At 40.6% G+C, this 25,245-nt stretch overlaps 2 protein-coding genes across 3 annotated transcripts; one reads left to right on the top strand and one right to left on the bottom strand.

Annotated features, from left to right (window-relative positions):
* Window positions 1-4,522, top strand: LOC147181178 (insulin-like growth factor-binding protein 1). Its single transcript, XM_086081631.1, has 4 exons — window positions 1-343; window positions 417-547; window positions 3,552-3,680; window positions 3,760-4,522. The coding sequence occupies exons 1-4, from the start codon at window positions 1-3 to the stop codon at window positions 3,895-3,897; spliced, it is 741 nt and encodes a 246-aa protein (XP_085937757.1). The 3' UTR covers window positions 3,898-4,522.
* A 3,153-nt stretch (window positions 4,523-7,675) lies between these two features.
* LOC147181177 (insulin-like growth factor-binding protein 3) lies at window positions 7,676-24,900 on the bottom strand. Of its 2 annotated transcripts, none has more exons than XM_086074791.1 (4): window positions 24,485-24,900; window positions 21,334-21,575; window positions 17,370-17,489; window positions 7,676-10,305 (listed from the first exon to the last, which is right to left on the bottom strand). In XM_086074791.1, the coding sequence occupies exons 1-4, from the start codon at window positions 24,858-24,860 to the stop codon at window positions 10,180-10,182; spliced, it is 864 nt and encodes a 287-aa protein (XP_085930917.1). In that variant the 5' UTR covers window positions 24,861-24,900; the 3' UTR covers window positions 7,676-10,179. The 2 variants fall into 2 exon arrangements, with proteins under 2 accessions (XP_085930917.1, XP_085930923.1); XM_086074797.1 differs by lacking the exon at window positions 7,676-10,305 and adding an exon at window positions 16,471-16,591.
* Window positions 24,901-25,245: the final 345 nt, after the last annotated feature.

Below are 25,245 nucleotides of genomic sequence, written 5' to 3'. Positions count from 1 at the left end.
ATGTGCGGATTACACGAGAAGAAGATGCTGCTGACGGTTGTGGTTTTGGCCGCGGTGGCGGCGGCGGCGAGGGCGTCCCCGGTGGTGGGCCCCGAGCCAATTCGATGCGCCCCCTGCACCCAGGAGAAGCTGAGCGAGTGCCCCGTCGTCCCCAGCGGCTGCGGGCAGGTGCTGAGGGAGCCCGGCTGCGGCTGCTGCATGGCCTGCGCCCTGGAAAGGGGGAGCGACTGCGGGGTCCACACGGCCCACTGCGCACGCGGCCTACGCTGCATGCCCAGGCCCGGCGAGGCCAGGCCGCTTCATGCCCTCACTCGGGGCCAGGGAGTCTGCACCGAAGACCAAGGTAGTGTTAGAGTCGCGTTTGTTGCTTTTCACTCTCAAAGACGTGAACGCTCATCGAAGTGTTGATTGTTCAGAGGATGCTGAGGGGGAACCGGACCACAGCTCCCTGCAGGACATGCTGGGCTTGCCCAATCAAGACGCCACAGACGCCCAGGAAAGCATCAAGGCCAAAGTGAACGCCATCCGCAACAAACTGGTGCAGCAGGTGAGAAGAAAAAGCAATTAGAATAAAATTATATATTTATGTATAGTCCCTCATTGAAGAATTCAATTCACACTTTAGGAATTATTATTATTTTTTTAATAATAATGTCGTAATTTTAACTCCTCAATGCAATATTAATCCTAACAGTTAAAATTGTTCAATTTTTTTAAGTTCTCATTGGAATCAATAACTGAAAATTCTATGAAGTAATTTGGTGACTTGATTTACAAGCATTTATTATTAGGGATGTTCGATACCACTTAATTTTGAGTAGATACCGATTAGGGGTGTGCCAAAAAATCGATTCTCATTAGAATCACGATTCTCATTTAGTACGATTCAGAATCGATTTTAAATGTCCCCAAATAGATTTTATTCAAATTATTTTATACTGTCTTGCCTTTGTCTGTGTGTGCCTTTATTTGGAGCGCTGTTCATGTTGCACCCGGTTTGGCCACTGAGGGGCAGTGTGGTTCCACAAGGTCTAATACACTGTTAAGTTGTAGCCACATTAGAGAGTAGAAGGAAAAAGTCAAATTATTCCAATGAAAGTTGTGTGGGGCCGTTCTTTTGAATGATGAAAGTGGCGCGAGTAGCACGCTAATTAGCATTAGCGAGTCAGACTGGAGTAGATCATTACAATTCCTTGCACATCCTTAGATTGAAGCAAAAATCATTGTCAATCAAATAATTTTGAATAAAAAAAAAATATTTATCAAAAATCGATTCTGAATCGAATCGTAGACCCAAAAATCGGAATCGAATCAAATCGGGAGACATTCAAAGATTCCCACCCCTAATACCGATACCAAGTACTTTTGATATAATTTCTCTTCAAAAGGGCCAGATATTTTTAAAGGGATACTAAAAAGTTGATATTTCGTCCAGGTTGAACTTGATAACTAAATTATTTTTCACGAAGAATTAATGCCTTTAAAAAGATTTTTTTCCACTTGCTGTCGACTGAAGATAACATCACCTGTGCTGAAGAATGACCTATCAAAATACAAAAAAAGAATTCATTCTGGACAAAAAACAAACTTTTTACTGCTGGAAATGGCTCAATGAGTCAAGTATCCTTTTAAATAAATACTTGTATATCCAAATATTTTCTTTAAAATTGCTTGAATTTAAAGGAAATATTCTGCTCTTCTATTCTTCAAATTTGGCCATAAGCGGGTGGCCAATACGCGAGTACCGATACCTTGAAATAAGGCCCGATCCCGATGCCTGGTATCTGTACTCAATCAGCCTTATTTATTACACTTAATTTAGTTCCTCAAGGGATAATTTATTTCAATCTTTCAAAATAATTACATTTAGCAATTAAATAACTCTACATTGTTAAAAAAAATTTTTTACAAATGATAATTTCTGAAAGGAAAATTCAATTTCGCGATTGAGTATAAAAAATCTGAAATTATCATTTTCAATTCCTCATTAAAAAAATTCATTGGTCTGATTCAAATTTGTATGAAAATAATAAAAAGCTAATTTTACAGTGGAAAATTTATTTAGCGATTAAAATTACACTACAAAATAATTTATACTTATTTAATAGGAAATGTAAAATAATACAACACATTTAAATTAATTAAGTAATTGTATTACATTAATGAAAAATGTAATTTCGAGATCTAAATTAGTATATATATATATATATATATATATATATATATATATATATATATATATATATATATATATATATATATATATATATATATATATATATATAATATGTATATATATATGTATGTATATATATATATATATATATATAATATGTATATATATATGTATGTATATATATATATATATATATATAAAATATGTATATATATATGTATGTATATATATATATATATATATATAAAATATGTATATATATATGTATGTATATATATATATATATATATATATATATATATATAATATGTATATATATATGTATGTATATATATATATATATATATATAATATTTTTTTTTTTTTTAAATGATAGATGATTACTGATGTATGTGTTGGTATCGGGCCGATACCTGGCCTTCTTTCTAGGTATCTGTATCGGCTGCGTTATTGTGGCAGATGCTTGTTAACTCATTCACTGCCATTGTCAAAAATTACTATTTCTATTAGTTTAACATTTTTTTCCACTTTTGTTAACAAGAGTATGAAAGCCAAGATTTTTTTAATTGTACATTTAGCACAGACGTATGACGCCCCTAATTTTTAATAATCTTTTCTTTTTTAAATCGTGTCAGGCGATTACAAATTTTAATTGTAATTAATTGTATGACTTCAATAGTTAACTCACGATTTATATATTTTTTTATATCTGTTCTAAATCTACAATATTTTTTTCTAGGTTTTCATACTCTTGTTAACAAAAGTGAAAAAAAAAGTTAAACTTGTAGAAATAGTTCAAATGAATTTTTGACGTCTATAGCCGTCAATGGCAGTGAATGAGTTAAAATGCACAACCACATATTTTGACTGGAATGTTTTTTCCTGGCCACTGGATTATAAATTTCATTTGATTAAAATTAATTTTATTTTTCTATTTTAAAAATATTTTAATATTTTATGAACAAATAGGAGAAAAATGAAAATATATTTAAATATCAAATCAAATATTTTGATATATGGTTCTTGTGACCCTTGTGAGGATAAGCAGTTAGCAAGATGTATGGATGTTTTTTTTTAAATACATTTTATGGATCAAAAGTACTGGTGGTATACTGAAAAAAAGTGGTATTGAACATTCCTACAAATTTTATTCCCTCAATAATAAACATTTGACTGTCAAACATAATACTGCATGATCACTGCATGATGTCATACATTTGGTCCTCGTAAGGCTAGAGACAAAAAGTTTCCCACACCTCCTTTTAAAAAAAGTGAGCCTTCATTAGTTTTGCCATTGGCTTAATCTGCATTTGACAGCAACAAACATGACAACAGCCGCAACTAGCAGTTGATGTTTTCTTGTACTCCCACGTAGGGTCCTTGTCACATTGAGCTTGACGCCGCCCTGGACGCCATCGCCAGCTCCCAGCAGACCGTCGGCGAGAAGCTGACTACCTTCTACCTCCCCAACTGCGACAAGCACGGCTTCTACAAGGCTAAGCAGGTAAGAATCAGAAAGCGTAGCTGAGCTGACCCCGCCGTCGCTTGTCACCTCCCTTCACTATCTCCTCTGTGTCCTTAAGTGCGAGTCATCTCTGGTTGGCCTGCCCGCTCGCTGCTGGTGCGTGTCGGCCTGGAACGGCAAGATCCTCCCCGGAGCCGGCGACATCCCCGGCGACATCCCCGGCGACTCCGAGTGCCACCAGGAAGTCACTCACTGAAGCAGGAAATGATCCACAAACACTCATGAGGACACCTTCCCCTCTTCATGAAGACGATTTGTAAATTATTTTATTTATTCATGACATCAAGTCATTTTGTAAACCGTTTTCCCTCCCCGCTGTCTTCAATTGTAAATAGGGCAACACTGTATACATTTGTATTTCTGACTAAATAACTCCATTCCTCACAAACCACAGCACTGCGACCACTGCCAAGCCCCATTTCAGGGCCTTCTTTTTTTTCTTCTTTTTTTTTCAATTAATTCACGTCGACACAGCCGCTCATTCATGCAACATGTTGACATTGTCTGCATGCATCTTCATTTCCTCAATGGGGGATACTTAACGTGCCGCAAATATGTGTATGCTGGTCAAGCACAAACATATCAGAGCTCATCCAAGCTTCTACATTTGTCTACCTCTGCAGTTACTCACCCTTCCTCTACACCTCTTCTGTCCACAGGGTCACTGCTTTTTTTTTTAAGCATATTCTGCATTTATTCTAATATTTATTATTATGTAATATTTTGTAATCGAGGACTGATGTGCAGCAGTTACTGTATATTTTGTTATTTATGCCTATATGTAAATATACAGTTCTGTGCAAAAAATCTTGTTTTTGTCATTTGTCAAAACCACATTATTATTCAAATAGAATCAGAAATGATGGTCGCAAGTGAGATTCAGCATTTTGGACTGCACGTAATCATATTGTAAAATCAGAATATTCTGTGAAATTTCAACTGTTCCCTGGAAAAAAAAAGTCAATTTATGTTGAGTGATTTTTATAGCACTTTTTGTGAATATTTTTGCATTACCTACAGTATCGGCCATTTTGGACGTGATCATTGTGGCGTGTTGCGCACGTAAACACGCATATATGAAATGGCCGCTAATGACAACAAAACCACTCACGAGTAATTATTGCGCCTCACGGCGGACATCAAACGTGAAATCCCGCCCTATAGCAAAGAAGCACTTCTTCAAAAGCAGTACAGCCACAGAGGACTCGCCAAAGATATGTGTCCACAGCGGAAAGCCGGGTAAAAGTGGCCGACTCATTCAGCCGGCCGGCACATAGCGAGGCAAAGTTGGGGACCGTCTGCAAGTTGCATGTTACAGAGGCTCAAATTGCCAGTCAAGTCACCATTGACATTGTTCACTCTGGAAATTTAATTTGTGGATGGTCCCTAACCTGGACTGTAAACATCCGGGTGACTTTTACTCTGCTAGGCCATGCTACATATTGTGTGCTAAGCGCACTTTAGCCCACATTAGGAGAGGCCACCCCCCACCGCCACACGGAATGACATGAAACCTGACGTGCTGAGGGTTTTTACTCAGAATTGCCGCAGTAATTGGGATAGAAGACTGCCTTTTTCTTGCCCATTAGGTCCGCAAACTCCCATTGAAATGAACAAAGGCGGCTTTCGTTTACGCACGGGATACGGCATTGCGATCACATGACCAGGATAATGGCGTTCACCACGGTATGTTCTATTTTGATACTTCCATCCATCATCTACCGCTTATCCGGGGTCAGGTCGCGGGGGTAGCAACTTTAGCAGGGAAGCCCAGACTTCCCTCTCCCCAGCCACTTCAACCAGCTCCTCCGACGGTATCCCGAGGCGTTCCCAGGCCAGCCTAGAGATGTAGTCTCTCCAGCGTGTCCTGGGTCGTCCCCGGGGCCTCCCGCCGGTGAGACATGCCCGGAACACCTCTCCAGGGAGGTGTCAGGAGGGCATCCGAACCAGATACCCGAGCCACTTCAACTGGTTCCTCTCAACGCGGAGGAGTAGCAGCTAGTCCCTCCCGGATGACCGAGCTTCCCACCCTATCTCTAAATGGGTGCCCGGATACCCTGCGGAGGAAACTCATTTTGGGCGCTTGTATCCGGGATCTTGTTCTTTCGGTCACGACCCACAGCTCGTGACCATAGGTGAGGGTAGGAACGTAGATCGACCGGTAAATCGAGAGCGTCGCCTTTCGGCTCAGCTCCTTCTTTACCACAACGGACCGATACAGAGTCCGCATCACTGCGGACGCTGCACCGATCCGCCTGTCGATCTCCCGCTCCAACCTACCCTCACTCGTGAACAAGACCCCAAGATACTTGAACTCCTCCACTTGAAACAGGATCTCATCCCTGACCCAAAGAGGGCACTCCCCCCTTTTCCGACTGAGGACCATGGTCCCGCTTCACACTCGGTTGCAAACTGCTCCAGCGAGAGTTGGAGATCACGGCTTGAAGAAGCCAACAGCACCACATCATCTGCAAAAAGCAGAGATGCAATGTTGAGGCCACCAAACCGGACCCCCTCAACGCCTCGGCTGCGCCTAGTAATTCTGTCGATAAATGTTATGAACAAAATCGGTAACAAAGGGCAACCTTGGCAGAACCCAACCCTCACTGGAAACAAATTCGACTTATTGCCGGCAATGCGGACCAAACTCTGACACCGGTCGTATAGGGACCGAACAGCCAGCCAGCATCAGGGAGCTCGGTATCCCGTACTCCCGAAGCACCTCCCTCAGTACTCCCCCGAGGGAAACGCCTTCTCCAAGTCCACAAAGCACATGGTTGGGCGAACTTCCGTGCACCCTCGAGGACCCTTCCGAGGGTGTAGAGCTGGTCCACTGTTCCACGGCCGGGACGAAAACCACACTTCTCCTCCGGAATCCGAGATTCGATTTCCCGACGGACCCTCCTCTCCAGCACCCTTACCAGAATAGACCTTACCAGGGAGGCTGAGGAGTGTGATCCCTCTAAACACACCCTCCGGTCCCCCTTCTTAAAAAGGGGGACCACCAACCCGGTGTGCCAATCCGGAGGCACTGTCCCCGATGTCCATGCGATGCTGTACAGTAGTGATGGGAAAATGAAGCTTCATGAAGCACTTGTGAAATTTTTTGACTCCCCTAGATGGTGCTCTTGGTTTAAATATAAAGGCTAGTGCAAAGGAAATTGATTACATTTCCACTGCATCTTTCAACCAAGAGTGCCATCTAGAGGAGTCAAAAAATATCACAAGTGCTTCATGAAGCTTCATTTTCCCATCACTACTGTACAGGCGTGTCAACCACGACAGCCCCACAACAGCCAGAGCCTTTAGGAACTCCAGGCGGATCTCATCCACCCACGGGGCCTTGACACAGAGGAGCTTTCCAACCACCTCAGTGACTTCGACCCCAGAGATAGGGGAGCCCACCTCAGAGTCCCCAGAACCTGCTTCCTCAAAGGAAGACGTGTCGGTGGAATTGAGGAGGTCTTCGAAGTATTCTCCCCACCGATTCACGACGTCCCGAGTCGAGGTCAGCACTGCTTTCCTCTACTGGGACGCCGGATGATGGACCAGAATTTCTTCGAAGCCGTCCGTAAAGTCGTTTTCCATGGCCTCTGTTATTTTGACACTTCATCGGTTTAAAAGAAAATTCAGGGAATAAGATGCCAGAGATATTTGCATTTTTACTCTTTGTACACAATGCTTAATGCAATACTGGAAAATGACTTATAAGTCTTGTATCTTTTTAAACATGAAGTATTTTGTTGTACAGTAGTCACAAAATCTCATTGTATTTATTGGTTACAAATGTTACTAGTGAATGAGTTAAAAAAAACAATCCCACAAAAGGAATTTAACAAATAAGACATTAAAATACACAACATGCATAGTTTCCTTGTGCCTTTATTAAGTAAAAATAGACCTTTGAGAGTTGCCTTGTACTGTACATGCAAACTACATATTAACCTCACACAGGGTTTCCCAAATGTTTTCAGCACAAATATACATCCATAAAATTAACATAGTATAAACCAATAATAACATGAGTCAAACAGTATTTTGGAAGAAAGAAATTGTGCGCTTGTTCAATATTTAAATAGCGATCCAATAAAAATGTGCCTGGATGCTATTTTGGGCCACTGACCAAAACAATGGCTACAAGAAATAAGGAGCCGCAGCCTTTTTTCTAATTCTTATCATATGCTGATTAGATAAATTAATAAGAAACCATCATGCTAGTTTCTGTGCTAACTGATGTGATGTGGTATGCATTGGACAGGCTGACTCCCTGAGTAATGTAAGCTTCCTCTGGAGAATGAATGCAAATGCACATTTGTAATTATTACTAGAGCCAAAGAAGCAGGCAGCGCAAAGGCCTTTATGGAATTGATGTTATAAAAGTGGAAGTCAAGTAAAAAAAAAAATCGTAATACTCTAAGTTCCATGTGCACCCACTAGTCTAAACACGGTATTTTGGTTAATGTTGCGTTTGTGGAATATGAATTAAGCAGCAAAATCCACCTGTTTTTATTTATCACAGGGAGAGGCCATTTTGTCACTGGTTGTCAACTGAAAATGACATCACAGCTGCTCAGAGCTCAGGTAACGACCAATCACGGCTCACCTGTTTTCTGAGTTTGGTCATGTGGCTTTCACAAGCCGAGCCATGACTGGTCGTCACATAAGCTCTGAGCAACTGTGATTTTCTGTCAAAATCAAGTGGCAAAATGGCTGCCCCCAGAGCCGAAATTAAAAAAGGGCGGATTTTGCTGTCTAAATTCATAATCAACATGCGCAATATTAAAACTCACCCAAACCCAAAAACATATAAATACGTTTTTAATGCTTTGTCCTTCACTCCCCCCAAAATGTTTTTTTATATTTTTTTTATGCTAGAGTTTACAGAAGGCTTTGATCCAACTTCTGACCTAAAGAGCTTAAAGCAATGGTAGTTATTGCAAAAAATAGGCCAGGCAGGTGGCAGCAGAGTATAAGAAATCAGCCAGGCCCATGTTGCAACAAGCTCTTTTTGCCAGTGTTTTCAACAGGTTTGTGAATGATGAAAAAAATTTAGCTATGATCTCGTGCTAATTGCTGCAAAATGGAAATAGATGCAAATATACTTTTTCCCTCAATAAAAGAAGAGACTCTAATCTTTCTTTTGGTAGTTTCTATGTTTTTATAGCAATAGAACTAGTGCTGTCAAAGTTAAAGCGTTAACTGATTCATTAATCACAAAAAATTATTGCATTAATTATTAATTAACGCAGATTAATCACACTCTTAATTTTGACCATAGATTATCCTTTAACGTGACAGCGGATGGCTAAATTTAAGGTAGCGCAGGTTGTGTTTGAGCAATAGACATAATTACAAGCATTAAATAAATGTTTGCGTATCACATTTAGAATTTTTGTTCATGTCAAAATATTGGGGTCATATTTTTTTTCATTTTAAATTATGAAAGTAATCAACTGATTAGAAAAAGAGGAAGATGAGCGCGTGCAGTGGATCAAAAGTTTTTTGAAGACGTCCTCACAACATTAAATGTCAAAAGAATGAACACATAACCTGTGCTCTTCAAATTTGGCGGGAATTTTTTGGGGATAATAAAAGCCTTTTTTTTTAAGCGATTAATCGTGATTAATCAAAATTCTAAAATGTGATTAATCTGAGTAAAAAAAAATGATCGTTTGACAACTCAATATTCTGTGGGCCTTGCAAAAACAGTCCAAATCCAGTAAAACAGACAGGAATAGAGGGTGTGAATGAGTTAATCAGATTATGTTTAGACTAGTAGGCCACACAACACATTATTGTACAGAACATTTTTGACTTGGCTTCCGCTTTAAATTCATTTTTTGAAAGCTTGACATGTTTGAAAACGCACCAATTTTTCCATGTGCTTGAATTCTGGTGAAAATTTTGGTATTTTTGGAGTGTTGAAAATGAACACACACCAAACAACTCATTAGGGAAATTAGAAATTTTCAGCCCATCGATGCAAAATTTGATATATACAAACAAATCTTAAGAGCTGAATAGCAAGTCGGCCATTTTGGCATGAAGAAGCCATTTCAGTCCAGTTCCACAGCTCATACTTGGTGCAATGCTAACTAGGGAATTTGTCCAAATAGGGCGCGAATGGAAGAAGGTATTCTTGCCAGATGGACATTTGGGATGTCATCGGACTTTGCTGATTTTGACGATTCACCGAAAAAAATTGTGACCACTGATCAGTGATCACTCATCGCTGCTAGGAGGTTCATAATAATAATAATAATTATTATTATTATGGCAGCACAACTGTGAGTTCCATCATCTTTGGACATCAATCACTCAGCTCTTCTTTGTCAGAAATGTTCATGAAGAATCCATCTTGTTCTTTGTATAAAAAAGGTCCCGCAGATAGAGAGAGCAAACCACATCCACATATCGGCTCTCTCCCAATATCCTCAGTGTCTCTGCTTGTTTACAGATTTTTAGCCCGTTTGGGCTCCTATTGGCTCTGCGAGCTGAAGTGCCGGGCTACTCCTCGCTCCTTCCCATCCAAACCTGGCAAGGGATGCCCGTATTTGTCCACACACCAACAGAAGCCTCGCTTTCTGCCCTTGGATGGTCGGCACTGCGAGTGAGAAGAGGAGGGACAAGGTGAGGCTAAATGTACACAAAAAAATTAACGAGTTGAATGTGCGGCATTATGGCTGACGGGCCACTTTAGTCAATGAAGGAGAACGGCAATAGTTAAGAGGCATTAATGGGCAGATTGTGCTTGAGTGGACGCAGCCTTGGCCGCGCGGCGCGCTGTGGTATTTTCAGCAACTTTTATGGTCCACCTCCTGTTACGCACACATATAGAGGCCTTAAAGGTAAACAGAAACCTGCTCAAATATTTGCTTAGGGACCTTCGTGAACAACTGAGAACCCAGATCTATTTTCAGGAGCCGGTGGCAGCACGAATCATCTGTTGCTGATTATACCCCACAGCTCCAAATTATGGGTACTACAAATGACTTACAGAGTCTGCGTGGAGCAACCCGAGGGCTGTTATTTTATTGCCAATTTTACTAAAGGTCAACCCCCGCTTGAGTAAAACACGCAAGTGTTCGTTGCCGATCGGGATGGAAGCTGTGTGCCTGCATCGCAGCACGCTTCATCACACTCTAAAAACAATATTTTGCCTTAAAAAAGATAAATAAAATCAATGCAACAGTTTCCATTAGTCATTCGTAGTTGTGACAACTTATTTGAATGGTGTTGAACCAACAAATGATATTACTTTGGATGAAATCGCTTTTCCTCTTCAGTAAAATGTTATCAAGTACTGCTTATTTAATAACTGTTCGCATAAGGACACATTTTTAAGTTGGCAACTCAAAAAATGCATTAAGACAACTGACTTTCCCATATTTTGAAATGCAAGTAGGCTAGGTTACTTTAGCTAGTCTAGGCTACTGTTAGAGTAGACAATATTAAGTATTGTACTCTTTGCGTGTTCAATTAACTGAATGGTGAGATCCTTGTGAAGAAGTCCCTTTGCAAAGGTATTAATTACCAGAAGCTTCTGATCACACAATTGAAGTCACCCAAGCAGTGCTCTGTTCAAATGTGTACTTCTCTCCAGCCCACATCATTATTTATTCACAAAGAGGGTTCATAGAAAGTCAGCCCACAACACACCTGGTTACAACTGAATGAATACAAGAGAATCCGTTCCCATGGATATAAATCAGATTAGAAAAAATACAATAATAATAAGCCTGACTCCCTTCCGACACAGCAAAATCCCAGCCCTCCCAATAGATAACGAATGAATAGACAGACCCGTTGCTCTTTCTCATGAAAGTAACACAGATAAGAATATAGGTCTATTCATACAGCCATACTGAGTTAACATAATTATACCTACATCTACACAGCTATAACTAATAACAAAATGGTTAAAATATAAAGTAAAACAGTAGAAATGTATACAAAGTTATCACTACTTGTACTTTAGCTTTAAAGTATGCTAGACTACTTTGAATGGTCTTGAACCAACAAATGATATTACTTTGGATGAAATCGCTTTTCCTCTTTAGTAAAATATAATCAAGTACTGCTTATTTAATAACTGTTATCATAAGGACACATTTTTAAGTTGGCAACTCAAAAAATGCATTACGACAACTGACTTTCCCATATTTTCAAGTGCAAGTAGGCTAAGCTACTTTAGCGAGGCTAGGCTACTTGTACTTTAGCTTTGAAGTATGCTAGGCTACTTTAGCTTCTTGTCTTCATTACAAGCGTTTTCACATAGCTTTGTCAATACAAGTAATTAAACCACAGTTGTGATTAAAATTATTCCATCAGTTACTCTGTCAAACACGTACAAAAGTGTAATTCCAAACTCAGAAGCACATTATTATTATATTATATTATTATTACAACATGATTAGCAGCTACAGTTCACTGCCTATGAAGTGCAGTAGTGAGCAAGACACTTAAGTAAAACTAACAAATAAAAAAAGAATACAATAGAAGTACAAAATACCCTAAAACACTATAAGTCACTACGCAAATACATTAAACAGACGTATTTACATCTTGAACATGGTGAAAGGCATTGTGGGAGTAAATCATCCAAATGGAGTCAATGTTGAGAAAAATTATTAAGTTATGCCAACTTAAATTTCTTTTCAGCCGACCCACAGTGAATTTTGAGTGTACATGGCATGCAAAATCAAGTAGATTTTTACTAATAATTACCATCATTATTATTTAATCTCAACTAGCAGCTTAGAAAGTTCATCTAAATCAATGAATTACATTTATTTAACTTGCATTTATGTATTAAATCAAGTGGTGTTAACAGATCTTCTCAGTTCGAGTGTAAAAATAGCAAAACGTCGCAAAATGTCTCTAAGGGGACATTTATTGCTATTAAGGGATGGTTGAGCTCCACATTATGCGCATGTCCAAATTAGAGCCAACCACATGAAAGGAAGCACCCGGAGGCCTGCGTGCACACCGCACACTGCACTGCATCGCATCGCATCCACTCTGCATAAACAAAGACAATGAGCCTTTCTGCTTATGAGATGATTGCGGGTCAAAGGAGAGCACGTCCATTAAGCAGGAGCGCCGCGCTGTGCAATAAGAAAAAGCGACGCAGCGGCGCCCTAAGTGCCTCCATATGAACGCGTCAGAACCGCTCATTTAATACAACCCCATTGTGGGCTGAGCGGGAGGGGTGGGATGGCGGGGGCATGGCCGCCCGCCCGCCACTCTATTTCTGGGACCGCTTCTCAAAAGTCCGGCAATTATGGGGTGAGGACGTCGGGTGCCGGCAGCCACCTTGACGTCTGTCTCGCTGGGAAGGTTCCCGAGCGTCGTCCCAGCCAGGCAACGCCACTGGGGTTTGGGCTCCTGCGGTCGCAGTCTCCAGTGCCAGCGGCTCGGGGTCTACCTCACTGGTGTGGCGGTGCAATGATGAGGCTCTAATAACTACAGATGAATACAGGAGGACAGATTCACGTCTATAATTGGGATGCTGGAGGCCCACAGTTTGAGTCACTGCAGTTGGGATTGAATCTCTATTAATGCAGCCTGCAATAAGTAAGACATTTGGGCTTGCTCTTTAGAAGTAATACAGCGCTTAGGGGCTGTTTATGTTTTGAACTGACCTATTTTGGAACCTCGAAACAGCCTTACGAGTGTTGTTGTTGCAACTTTCGGCTTGTTCCCTCGGCACTTGCCACAGAGAGTCACTGATTCGTTTGGCACAGTTTTTACGTCGGGAGACTTTCCTGACGCAACCAACTCATTGGGACCAGTCACTGGGTATTGGGGCACAAGCCAGGAATTGAACGCACACCATCTGCATGAAAGGCAGCAGCATGTACCTCGAACATTGCAACAGGTGATATTGATTTGTGTTGAGGTCATTTTTCCGCCACTAGATGGCATAATTGCATTTGTAAGACATATGTGACAGCTCAATGCATTTTTCTTTTCACATTAAGAGCTATCTAATCTTTAACATGCAGTAACTTGTGAAATTCTGCACATTTTGAAAATTGTAAAATACAACTTGGCCCCAGTCTCCACAAATATATGCATTCATATTAAATTTAGTACTGCTAAATTTTGACGTGGACATGTCTGCTACGTTGCGACTGGAATTCCACCAGTACAGGCTTTCCAAGTATAAGGGGCGGTCATTAATTACGCGTTAAAAAAAAATTTGTGGCATTAAAGGAACTTTAAATTAACTCAAAATTAATTAATATTTCAATATTTCTTGACAGTAATATCTTCTATGCAGCTCCACTAGTGCAAATAAGGTATTCTGGTTAATATTTTGTTAGTGGAATATGAGTTAAACAGCTAAATCCAGCAGTTTTTATCAATATCAGAATGTGGCCATTTTGCCACTTGCTGTCGACTGAAGATGACATCACAGTTGCTCAGGTAACAACCAATCACAGCTCAGCTTCAGAAAACTGGTGAGCTGTGTTATTGGCCGTTGCCTGATGCTGCATTTGAGGAAAATGGGATGTCAAACTTTCCCGACTTCAAACCAGTTAGTGTGTACGGGAACGCCCCTTGAAATCAGAAATCCCACGTGCCAAGTTGGAAAAAAAAAGTACCCCGACTTCACCGACCGACTACAATGTGACGTCACTCTACTGTCATGTTTCGGTTTTGTGGAGTTGGGTTTTTGTTTAGTTGTTTTTTTATGTTGTCCTTGTGTCCTTCCCTTGTCTCGTCAAGCTTTATGTGATCCACCTGTGTTTGCCTGACCTTCCTCGTGTGTCAACCAATCAGTGCCCCCTGCCACTTGTGTCTTGCCCAGCTGTGTCTCGTCATGCCAGTTAGTGTTGATGTATTTCGGCCCCGTCCAGACGGAAGCAAAGCCGGCTTCGTTCCTCAAACAAATCTCGCACACGCAGAAGCATTTCAAGACTTGCGTGTGCCCTAAAGAAGACGCTGCCGACGTTTAACGGCTGTAATGTATATGCCAAGTCTGAAGGTATCGGAAAGCGTAGAAGAAGAATCACACTTTTTTTTAACTAACTTTATTGCAATCTACACAACAAACATGGCTTTGCGTGTATCAAAACAACATGAAAAAGACGAACACAGGAGAAGTGACAATGGCGGGTGATTCAAGTACAACACCGCTTGTTGAACGTGGGAATAAAGAAGCAAAATATTTTGCTGCGAAAGTATAAGCAAGCTCAGGAGGCTGCGCAAAACGACTACGACGCGGCCATCCGCCATTGTTGTTGCCCGCGCGCAGTCGCGCAAGAATTGGCGCATACGTCATCAATCTGCGACAATGCGTCATCGAGCGGCGACCGTTACGTCATCACTGGAGGAGCATCCTGCGTATAATGTCCAGACGGACGCGTACGGGGCGCGTTTTAAAATCTTTCCACTCTGGAGCCCGGTTTCAAAAGTGATCGGTTTCAAGCTCCGAAACCGCGCCATCGTCTGGACGAACGGATACATTGAAACTGGCTTTCGTGTGGATGGTGCCTGATGGTGGGCTGACTGTCCAGACCGTTTTTAGCAAGTGTCCAAATCCGATCTGGCCCTGTTCAGACTGAGCCACATTATTGAGCCATCTGACACGTTGCTGTAGCAACGACGTTGAACGGAGGCGGCGCCCAACCAAGCGCGTGTAGTGTTTGACGTCATATGACGCTGTTTACCGATCCGTACTTCCCGTTCCTTGCAAGCGCGTTAAGCGGTTTTCTTTTATTTTTCTTTATTTTATTTTTGTAGATGTATATTTTTTAACGACCATACATCTAGGGCTATGACACCAGTTTGCTATTTCCGGTTGCGCATGTGAAGATCTGATGGGGTCACTGCACTTCCGGTTGAGCATGACGGGAGCCGTCAAGGCGATCGACTGCCGAGCATGCGAGGAAACAGCCGGGCAGTGAACCGATTGGACGTTGACAGCGCGGGCGCATTAGTTTTGCACGCGTAGACAAGGACAGTCAAATCCGTTCTGAGTGTTTCGAGCTGATCAGACTTAGACGCATCCTGTCCAAATCGGATATGAAACCCATTTTCCATTTTAAGCCGTCCCGCAAAAATCGTATTTCATGTGCTTTGTGACTGTTCAGACTATAAAAGAGCCATCCACATTCAATCTGGATGGATTAAAAAAATATATTTGGGCTGCCAGTCTGAACAAGGCCCTATAGACGGGAGCCAACAGGTAAGTCTTTTTTTGTTGATCCATTGTTTGTTTGTTGCTGTCACTCTGTCATCCCCTTGTCATGTTTGCCTTTTTGTTCCTAGTCTGTAATTAAGCCCCCCCCCCCCCCCCCCCCCCCCCCCCACGGTATTTGTTTGCTCTTGATTTGGACTTTGTTGAAATGAGTTTTTGGGGAAATTTAGTACCTGGTTTGCCTTTTTGGTTTGGTTGAATTACGCAACACTTTTTGGACTTCGCCTCTGCCTCCTCACCTGTGCTTTTCTGCATTTGGGTCGTCCACCGCACGCGCCTCGTGACATCAACAATGGCGACCCCTTTGGCAACACACACCGCGATTGGTAAAACGCAATTTACTCGAGTATAAAACTAGATAGCTTTCATTCATAATTATTTGACATAACTTTACGTAACACATGAAATTGTACGGCTAACTATTGAACTGTATGGAATGCCTATGAAATAAATACATGAATGAATTGCGAAAAGGGAAGTTTGCTGGAAGTCAAAATGTGTTTTGAGGACCAAAATAAAATAAAATAATTATCTCTATCCACCATTTTGGTTGTTTACTTTCTCGTTGAACGCTTTCAGGTCGGAACTGGGACAATCCAAGTGGGATAAATCCAACTTCCGACCTTCCTCGAATGCACCATTGTCATCTTCAGTCGACAGCAAGTGGCAAAATGGCCGCCCCCTGAGATGGATAGAAACGGCTGGATTTTGCTGCATAAGTCATATTCCACAAATTTAACATTAATGAATGTCATGTTTAGACTAGTGAGGTCACATATAATGTTATTGTCAAGAAATGTTTATGGTTGACTTTCCTGTTAAAGCAGTGGTGTCCAGACTATTTGTGGCCCTCCATCCATTTTTAAGCAGCTTGCAATATATATATATATATATATACTAAAAATGACATCTGCTACTATTTGTTTGATATACTTTAGAGCCTTTCTATATATGCAAATTAGTTGTTTACAGTTAAACAAGAAATATATATATATATATATATATATATGACAAAAATCTACTCTGTCAAGGTCCGAATTGTAAAAATATCACATGAACGATTGCCAAGTAACAAAAAAGGTCAGATTTTGACAGATTGCTCCTGTTTTTGTTCTGAATGTAGAGCTGGTATTCGGCTGATGTTGTTATTCTGGTGGCTTAGGGTCCGACCATCCCCAAATATTGGCAAATCGGAAACTATTTGCCATTTGGAAAGTTGTTCAGGGAGCAGTTTTTCCAAAACAACACTAGAATGTTAAACATTGACTGATTTTGGTGTGCTTGAAAAATAAATGTAAAAAAAATCTTCAAAGTGGCCCTATCCTTCGATTTTTCTGTATGTGGCCCTCGGGGCGGGGGGGGGGGGGGGGGGGGGGGTTGGACACCCCTGTTTTAAAGGCAGTGTGAAAATTCATTGATGACACCCGACCACCAGCAACGATTGTGCTCATGTTCCCTACCTGCTTTTTCTTATAAAAGCCCTTTTTGTCGCAGTTGGGTATGCGGAAACCTCGCGGGTTGAGGATGTCTGTAATCTTGAGGCTGCTGAGGATGCTCTCGATCTCTCGCCGACAGGGACCCTGCACACAAAAGAAGACGCAAGCAGTTACGGTAAATTCGTACGAAAATTGTTGCGTGTCAATAATTGTCTGTTCATGTTCAGTTTTGGCTCAACTAAGACATTTAAGGTACTAAAATAAGGCTACATTCACACTGCAGGGCTTAACGCTCCATTACGATTTTTTGAGTACGCATTCTCAGCGACCTCAGTCTGTCTGCTGTGTGAACCAAATGTGTCGACGTCACTCACAACGTTGTGTTTACGGAAGTAAATGCATGTGGTCCAGCGTGTGGCGACGACGGACTCATCTTTTTATCATCTCGTATCTACCGAGGTGGCATTGCAAAAATTTCGATACACATTCCAATCAAAGAACCATTTATGTAAGTGACCCAGGTCGGATATGAAAAAATCGGAATTGAGCCGTTCACACTGACATAAGTCAGATATTGGTCACATCCGGGGGGGAAAAAAATCCAATTTGGGTCGTATTTGCTTGCAGTGTTAACGTCGCCTAAATGGTGTGAATGTGAACGGTTGTTTTTCTATATGTGCCTGTGATGGACTGACAACCAATCCAGGGTGTAGCCTGCCTATTGCCTAGAGCAAGGGTCGGCAACCTTTTCTGTCAAAAGAGCCATTTGAGGCCCCAAAAATAACACTATAATAAGACATATTTCTTCATACATCTTTAGAATTTTCTGCCTTTCTGTCAATTTCTGAAACTTTTGGGTAGTTTTGTGAACATTTTATGGTCATTTTCTGCCTCTTCCCTTTTTGGATATTTTGTGGACATTTTATGGTAATTGTTGGCATTTCTTCTTTTGTATTTTGGATATTTAATACTTTTTGAATGTTTTCTTTTCTGCCTCTTTTTGTGTAATGATTTTTCTGCCTTTTTTGGGGGGGCAAATCCAAAGACATTTTATGGTAATTTTCTGCCTTTCTTTTGATTTGTGCATTTTATGGTTACTTTTGAGCGTTTTCTTCTTTTCTTTCAGCCTTTTAAAAAAATTAATGTTCTGACTTTTTTTTGAGGGGCAATTTTGTGTTCTGCTTTTCCTCTTCCTTTTTGGACATTTTATGGTCACTTTTTCGACATGTTTAGGTATTTAAAAATAACAAAAAAACTTTCGTCTCTCTTTTTCTGATAACTTACTAATTTGGACTATGACATTTTTTGACTATTTAATTATTCTTTTCTTTTTTTTTTATCTTTAATCATTAATTAATTTAAAGAATATTTTATCTAAAGTTTAAAAATACGTTTAAAAAAAAACATATTTTTTATTTTTTTTAAGAGATCCACCGTAGTGGGACTAAAGAGCCACATGTAGCTCCAGAGGTTGCAGACACCTGGTCTAGAGTGAGGTCACTCACCTGCAACCCTAATTGGAACAAACGGAAAGGCAATAGATACTTGCTTCCCAGTATTCTCCCTTGGAGGAGCTCTATCAACTAAAGTATGTCCGCTACAGCGTTCGAAGAGTCGTGACGCTGAAAGAGGTGAGGAGGTCAAGAAAATGGATGGTCGGATAGTTGTCTGCTACCATACACGTGCTATTTTGTGACCCACATCACAAAATTCTTCAACGACTGATATGTACGTTCTTTATTCTGTTGTGTTGTACGAATGGCGCCGTTGGTGGAGTAGTGGCTCATACTAAACAGATTGATTCACACTTGGTGCTATTTGTCCCTTTTTTGTTGTTTACTTTCGGGTGTAGTGACTTGTGGCAACATCTACTTGATTTTGCAGAATTTTGGCGCTGACTTCCAAATCAGAACTTGTGGGAAGAAACCACGGGACAACTCCAGATCATCTCCAGAGTCCAATTTTTTTAACTGTCTAATCCCGGGATCAGCAATCTGCCTGGAGTCACAAAACGTTGCAATAAAGGAACATCCCTCTCAACAAGTCTGTTAGTAGTACTCTAATGTACTGAGGGCCTAAGTGCTAATTTGAGCTACAACAGAAAATCTAATACGTAGGGATTGATTTTCTTCTACTTTTCATCTTCCGTTTTTGGATTTTTTGTTGTAAATTTTCAGACTATGTTTTTCATAAATTTTTGGGGTTTTTGGTCAAATTTCTGAAATTTTTGGGCAATTTTATGGACATATGGTAATATTCTGCCCCTCTTCTTTTTTTTCTTTTCGTTTTTTTTTACTGTACATTTCATGGATATCAATTTTCTGACATTTTATGGTCATTTTCAGGATTTCTTCTTTTATTTTTGGACATTTTATGGATACTTTATGAACATTTTCAACTTTTTTTGTGGCAATATTGTGGACATTTTATGGTAATTTGGGGGAATTCTTTTTTTTTTGTACATTTTCATAGCTACTTTTTAAATGTTTCAATTCTGCCTTTTATCTTCTTTTTGTTTGTTGCTAATTGGTGTCTTTTTTAGGGTAATTTTCAAGATTTCTTCTTTTGTTTTTGGAGTTTATATATATTTTTTTGGGGGGGGGGGGGGGTGAAGGGGGATGTGAAGGGTGGTTGGGGATATTCCAAAGACATTTTATGGTAATTTTGGGGATTTATTTTTTTTATTTTTACATTTTATCATTACTTTTTGAACACTTTCTTTTCTAGCTTGTTATTAAATTCTCTGACATTTGTTTGCAATTTCATAGACATTCTATATAAATTTTCTGCTTTTCCTCTTCCTTTTGGACATTTTGTGGTCACTTTTTGGACATTTTTAAAAACTTTTTTTTTATCTACCTTCCATTGTTCTTTTTCTGACAACTTAAAAATTTGGAATCTGACTTTTTTTATATTTAATTATGATTTTTTTTAATCTAAATTATTAATTAATTCAAAGAATATTTATCCTGAAAAATATGTTAATAAATATATATTTATTCTACTTTTTTTCTCGAGATCAACAGGGAGCCACATGAAAGGGACTAAAGAGCCAGATGTGGCTCCAGAGCCACAGGTTGCAGATCCCAGTCTAATCGATGCAGTCAATTGATGAAGAGCTTTTTTATCCAGGTAAGAGATTTGGTTTGGTATGGACTGTTATGTTTCCACTCTAGTACTCTGATCACAACCAGTTCTTGAAAGTCACATCCTAAACTTAATATCTGACCAAATGCAAACAAAAATAATGTCTTCCATTCAGATCACTTAAAATGATCTGAACTGCTTGTTGGGACCAATCTTGCTAAAATAACTAGTACAGCAACCAGAGTTTGTTTTAATCCAACCCAACACGACAAATGTGAACAAAGCCTTAAAAATCAGTTTTCAGCCACACAAACGCCATAATTCAATTTCCTGTAATGTTGACTCGCGACCAGAACAAGTTGTACCCCGCCTCTCGCCCTAAATCCACTGGGATGGGCTCCCCTGACACAGCATAAGCGGTATAGGAAATTGATGGATGGATGTGGGAAGGGGGAAGCTTAAAAGTCGAGCCAAAAAGGCCTGTCCTAAGCTCCAAGTACTCTGGTCGCTAATTAAAGCGACCATGCAGCCAAAGCCCAGTTCTCGTGTGCGTTCACGTCTCCGGCCAAAAGAGGAGATGGAAATAGTAGCAGGGCTTCCCAACAGGCGCTCGAGCCAACCAATCCATCATCCGTTGGCTCTCGGCGCAGCCGGCACGCGGACGCCTTGTGGTCAAACAACCGCCTGACCCGGGTCAGCCGCAGGGCCACGGTCCCCGCTCGCTGTCATGCCATTCTGTTGGTCGCGGCGCCTGCCAACCTTCAGCACGCTTCCCCCAAAACATTTCATCACCCGCAGGAAGAGGAAAAACACCAAAACACAGAGTGAGAGAGCGAGAGAGGAAGAGAGGAGAAAAACATTCCAACTCCAGAGGAAGGAAACTATTGGTTGTGGTACTTACATACTCAGGCTCCGGTTTGATCTCGAGGGAGAAGTTCTGTTGGTCTGTCAGGAGTGGTCCGGGCACTTCCTCCATTTTAAAGCTTTTAATTCGCTTTTGCTTCTCCCGTCGTAGGATTTCAGCCTTGGCAGAGGGCAGGAAGGCGTTAAGCGGAGGTCGCACGGGTCCCGTGGGTCTGCTGTGCGTCTTCTGGAGGACGGCGCTGGTAGAGTTGTGCTCCTCGTCCTGAGTTTCGATGGTCTCTGCCAGTGTTTTTAAAGAGCACGTGGTTGTTCACTGTGCTGTGTTTTGGTTGCAGACACAAGCACACACATTCAAATACTGTTACTAACTATAACTATAATTGTTTTTAGCAGTATGGAAGGACTCCGACTTACTAAGCGGTTTAATCGGAGTCAGTCCCTAAAGGTACAATCTAAAGTACTTATTATAGTTACAGTAGTTAAAGTGGCAAGGGCACTAAAAAAAGAAAAAGAAAAAAAGTAATATTTACTTAAAAAAAAAAAATAATAATAAAAACTTATCAAATTTTTTCACTCAAAAATTCTAAATACATTTTACAGGGAAAGTTGTGAGTACATTTTACCAGTTAATTAAAAAAAAAAGGTATGTAAGGGTTGAGGAACGAACCCACAACCTTCAAGTTGGGAGACAGCCACTCTACCACCTGAGCCACGCCACTCATGCAGTGTGTTTTTATATTGATGGTGTCAGACAGAACCCTTGTATCTCTAAGAGACCACAAAAAAAATTGTTGGGTCAAAAATAACCCAAATTGGGTCAAGAATGGACCGACCTAACTTTTCCCGTTATTAAACCCAAAAAGGTGACTGAAATTAAATGATAAACTCACAAAGCAACCCACTTTTTGGGGGGTTGTTTTATGGGTTATTTATTTGACCCAACTGTTCAGGCTAATTTAATAACCCAATTGAATTGGGTAAAAAAAAAAAAGAACCGACCCAACTTTTGGGGTTAAATACCTCAAAAAGTTGGGTCAAAAATATGGATTGCTTTGTGGATTGTTGATTAAACCCAACTTTTTGGGTTAACTGAATAACACAATTGAATCGAGTCAAAAATTAACTGACCTAACTTTTTGAATTATTAAACCCAAAAACTTTGAGTATTTTACCCAACTTTTTGGGTTAAATAACTAAATAAAGGTCAATCAAATTAAATGAATAACCCACAAAGCAACCCAATTATTATGGGTTGCTTTGTGTGTTACTCATTGGCCCAATTTTTTAGGTAAATTGAATAACCAAGAAAGTTGGGTCGGTCCCTTTTGGGCCCAATTTGTGTTTTTTGGGGGGCGGGGGAACACACCAGCAATGCAGAATAGTGACAAATGGCAAGTGTGGCATGGCTCGGGTGTTTTTGTTTTTTTGTTTTTAATACTGATAAAATGTACTCAAAACTCTCCTTGTAAAATGTACTTAGAATTTCTAAGTGAAAAAACTTAGCTAGTTTTTTTCAAGTAAATATTACGCTATTTTTTGTTAGGTGTTTTTTTAAATTTTTTATATATATATATATTTTTTTTTTTTTTACAGTGATGCATTTCCTGGGGTCTGCCCCATTGTGAAGCCATACTGTGGTAGGCGTTCTAATCTAATCCCCAAACTACTAATTATGGGACTGCTGCGGAGCAAGTTTTTAGTTCCCCAAGGTATAGTTCCAGGGCAGAAAAGGTTTCGGTCAGCCCTAGATGCAATCCATGCTGTAATTCAATGTATAACCCCCAAGTTACAACAATATACCAATGCACCTCATTAGGCTTGTGATTTAGGACCGTCATATTGAGATAATAGTCCATTTCTAAGTCCCAAACCACCACAATACTGTTCATACAAAGCATTTGAGATGATCACTCCAGTGATAAAACACATAGTGATTCAATTTACAAAAATACATTGTTTAAAACTGAGTGCTGTGCCATCAGTGTCTGATTTGTTCAACTTTGGCACTCCATTTGTATTGGAATCTCTTGTATTACTGTATTTGGAAATAAAAGATATAACTAAAATAATTAAGAAAAAATAACATTTCAAATAAAGATTTGCGCTCGTAAAAATTATCAACATAAAGTGCCCTCCTTTGAGAACAAAGTAAAGATCTGTTCTTGAAAAGAAACCATTACCTTAGTTTGAAATAAAAATAGATCTGCTGATAATTACCAGTAAGACATGACAACTGTCCAACCAACTGTCAAATCTGAACTTTGAATTGTTTCACTGAACTGAGTAGTAGTGAAACACTTGGGCTTGAGCTTCATAGAGGATCTTTTTTTTTTTTTTTTTTGCACATCTTTAAATACACACTCTAAAAACAGTTGGGTCAAAAATAACCCAACTATGGGTCAAAAATGGACCGATCCTCTACTTTGACCCAACTTTGAGTAAAAACATTATAGTCTTAAATATTGGTCACCTTTACGTGGGTCAAAAAATTGGGTCATTTTGTATAAAAAAGTTGGTCAAATTGACCCATAAAGTGGATCGGTCCATTTGGGTTACTTTTGACCCAACTGTTTTAGAGTGCATTTTAAAATCTCACCCTGCTGGATGTGCCTTCACATGCCCCATTTACATAAACCACCGCACTAATGCACACCTATAAGAATTATTATTGGCCTCATCCTGGTCCTTGGATGGATCTTAAAATGTACAAGCCACATGCCAAGCCTGAGCTTTGAGTATACCACAAGATATGGCATATTTTAGAGTACAATGATGATAATGTGATAAATGTCCATCATCCACCCAATGCACCTTTCCTCATTTGGGTCACAGGTTAGGGTATACACCCTATACTGGTCGCCAGCTAATCAATATAATATAATCAGTATAGTTTTTCATCAAATGCCATCTAATATATTCCCCGCAAAATGTGACATTGAATTTCAGTCCATGCCAAGAGTTGAACGAGTAACATTCTTACTTTTTGAGCTCACATTGAAGACCGTCTTGTCCCTCACCCCCCCCCCCCCCCCCAACACTTAATTAGTAGCCTATAAAGGTCCAGTATGAGCCATAAAGACAACCCTGTACTCATTTTGCGCGCCGTTCCAAAGTCCTCAATGCACGCCAGTGTGCGCGCATGCACGCCGTTAAAGCGAGCGTGATGAGTAATCAAGGTGCACGCATACCTGGCAGTTCATTGACAGGAGGCGTCGGTCTCTCCGCGAGCCGTCGAGTGGTCGTGGCGTTGGCGCAGACCCCTCGTCCCTCCAGGAGCGCCTGCAGAGGTCTGGTCTCGCCGGGCTGGTGCTGGCAGGAGAGCCCGGCGCCGCATCTGCCCGTGTACACGCCGCAAGGCTGGCCGAAGCTGAGCGCGCACGTCAGGCAGCAGCCGCAGCCCGGCTCTCGGACCCTCTCGGAGCAGTCCTTGGGCAGGGGCTTGCAGGAGAGGCGCGCGCCATCGTCGCACGGTTCGCACCTGATCACCGGGCCCAGCGCACCTGTCCCGCGGCCAAAAGACACCAGCACGAAAGTCACGCAAAGTGCGCGGAAGCACGAATCCATGGTGTGGGGTGTGTAATCCTGCCGTGGTGACTCCTTCTGCGCTCTCATTCACGTAAATCCACCGCACAAAACATCCCAATATATAGACCCTGGAACAGTAGTCACTCCCCCCGTGGAACTCCGCTGATGAATAGCCTCCACTGCACTCTGCCATTTCTAATCACAGCAATGCACTGTGTCTATAGACTTTATTACTCAAATAGCTATACATGGACTATCTTTTTTTTATTTATAACTCCACTATAATTTCTTAACCTGCAACTGAGATTTAGCATTTAAAAAGCAACTAGAATCCATTATCATTAAAAAATATATATATATTTTTTTTATTTCCCTAAGCAAAAGGCAAACTGCATTATTATGTATTGTGCATAATTATTTCATT

The sequence above is a fragment of the Leptonotus elevatus genome, chromosome 1 (assembly GCF_054856555.1).
Source record: "Leptonotus elevatus isolate MCC_2025b chromosome 1, RoL_Lele_1.0, whole genome shotgun sequence".
In the NCBI taxonomy this organism is placed as follows: Eukaryota; Metazoa; Chordata; class Actinopteri; order Syngnathiformes; family Syngnathidae; genus Leptonotus; species Leptonotus elevatus.
Note: the sequence above shows the minus strand (reverse complement) of the source record. Positions and strands in the feature narration are given on the sequence as shown.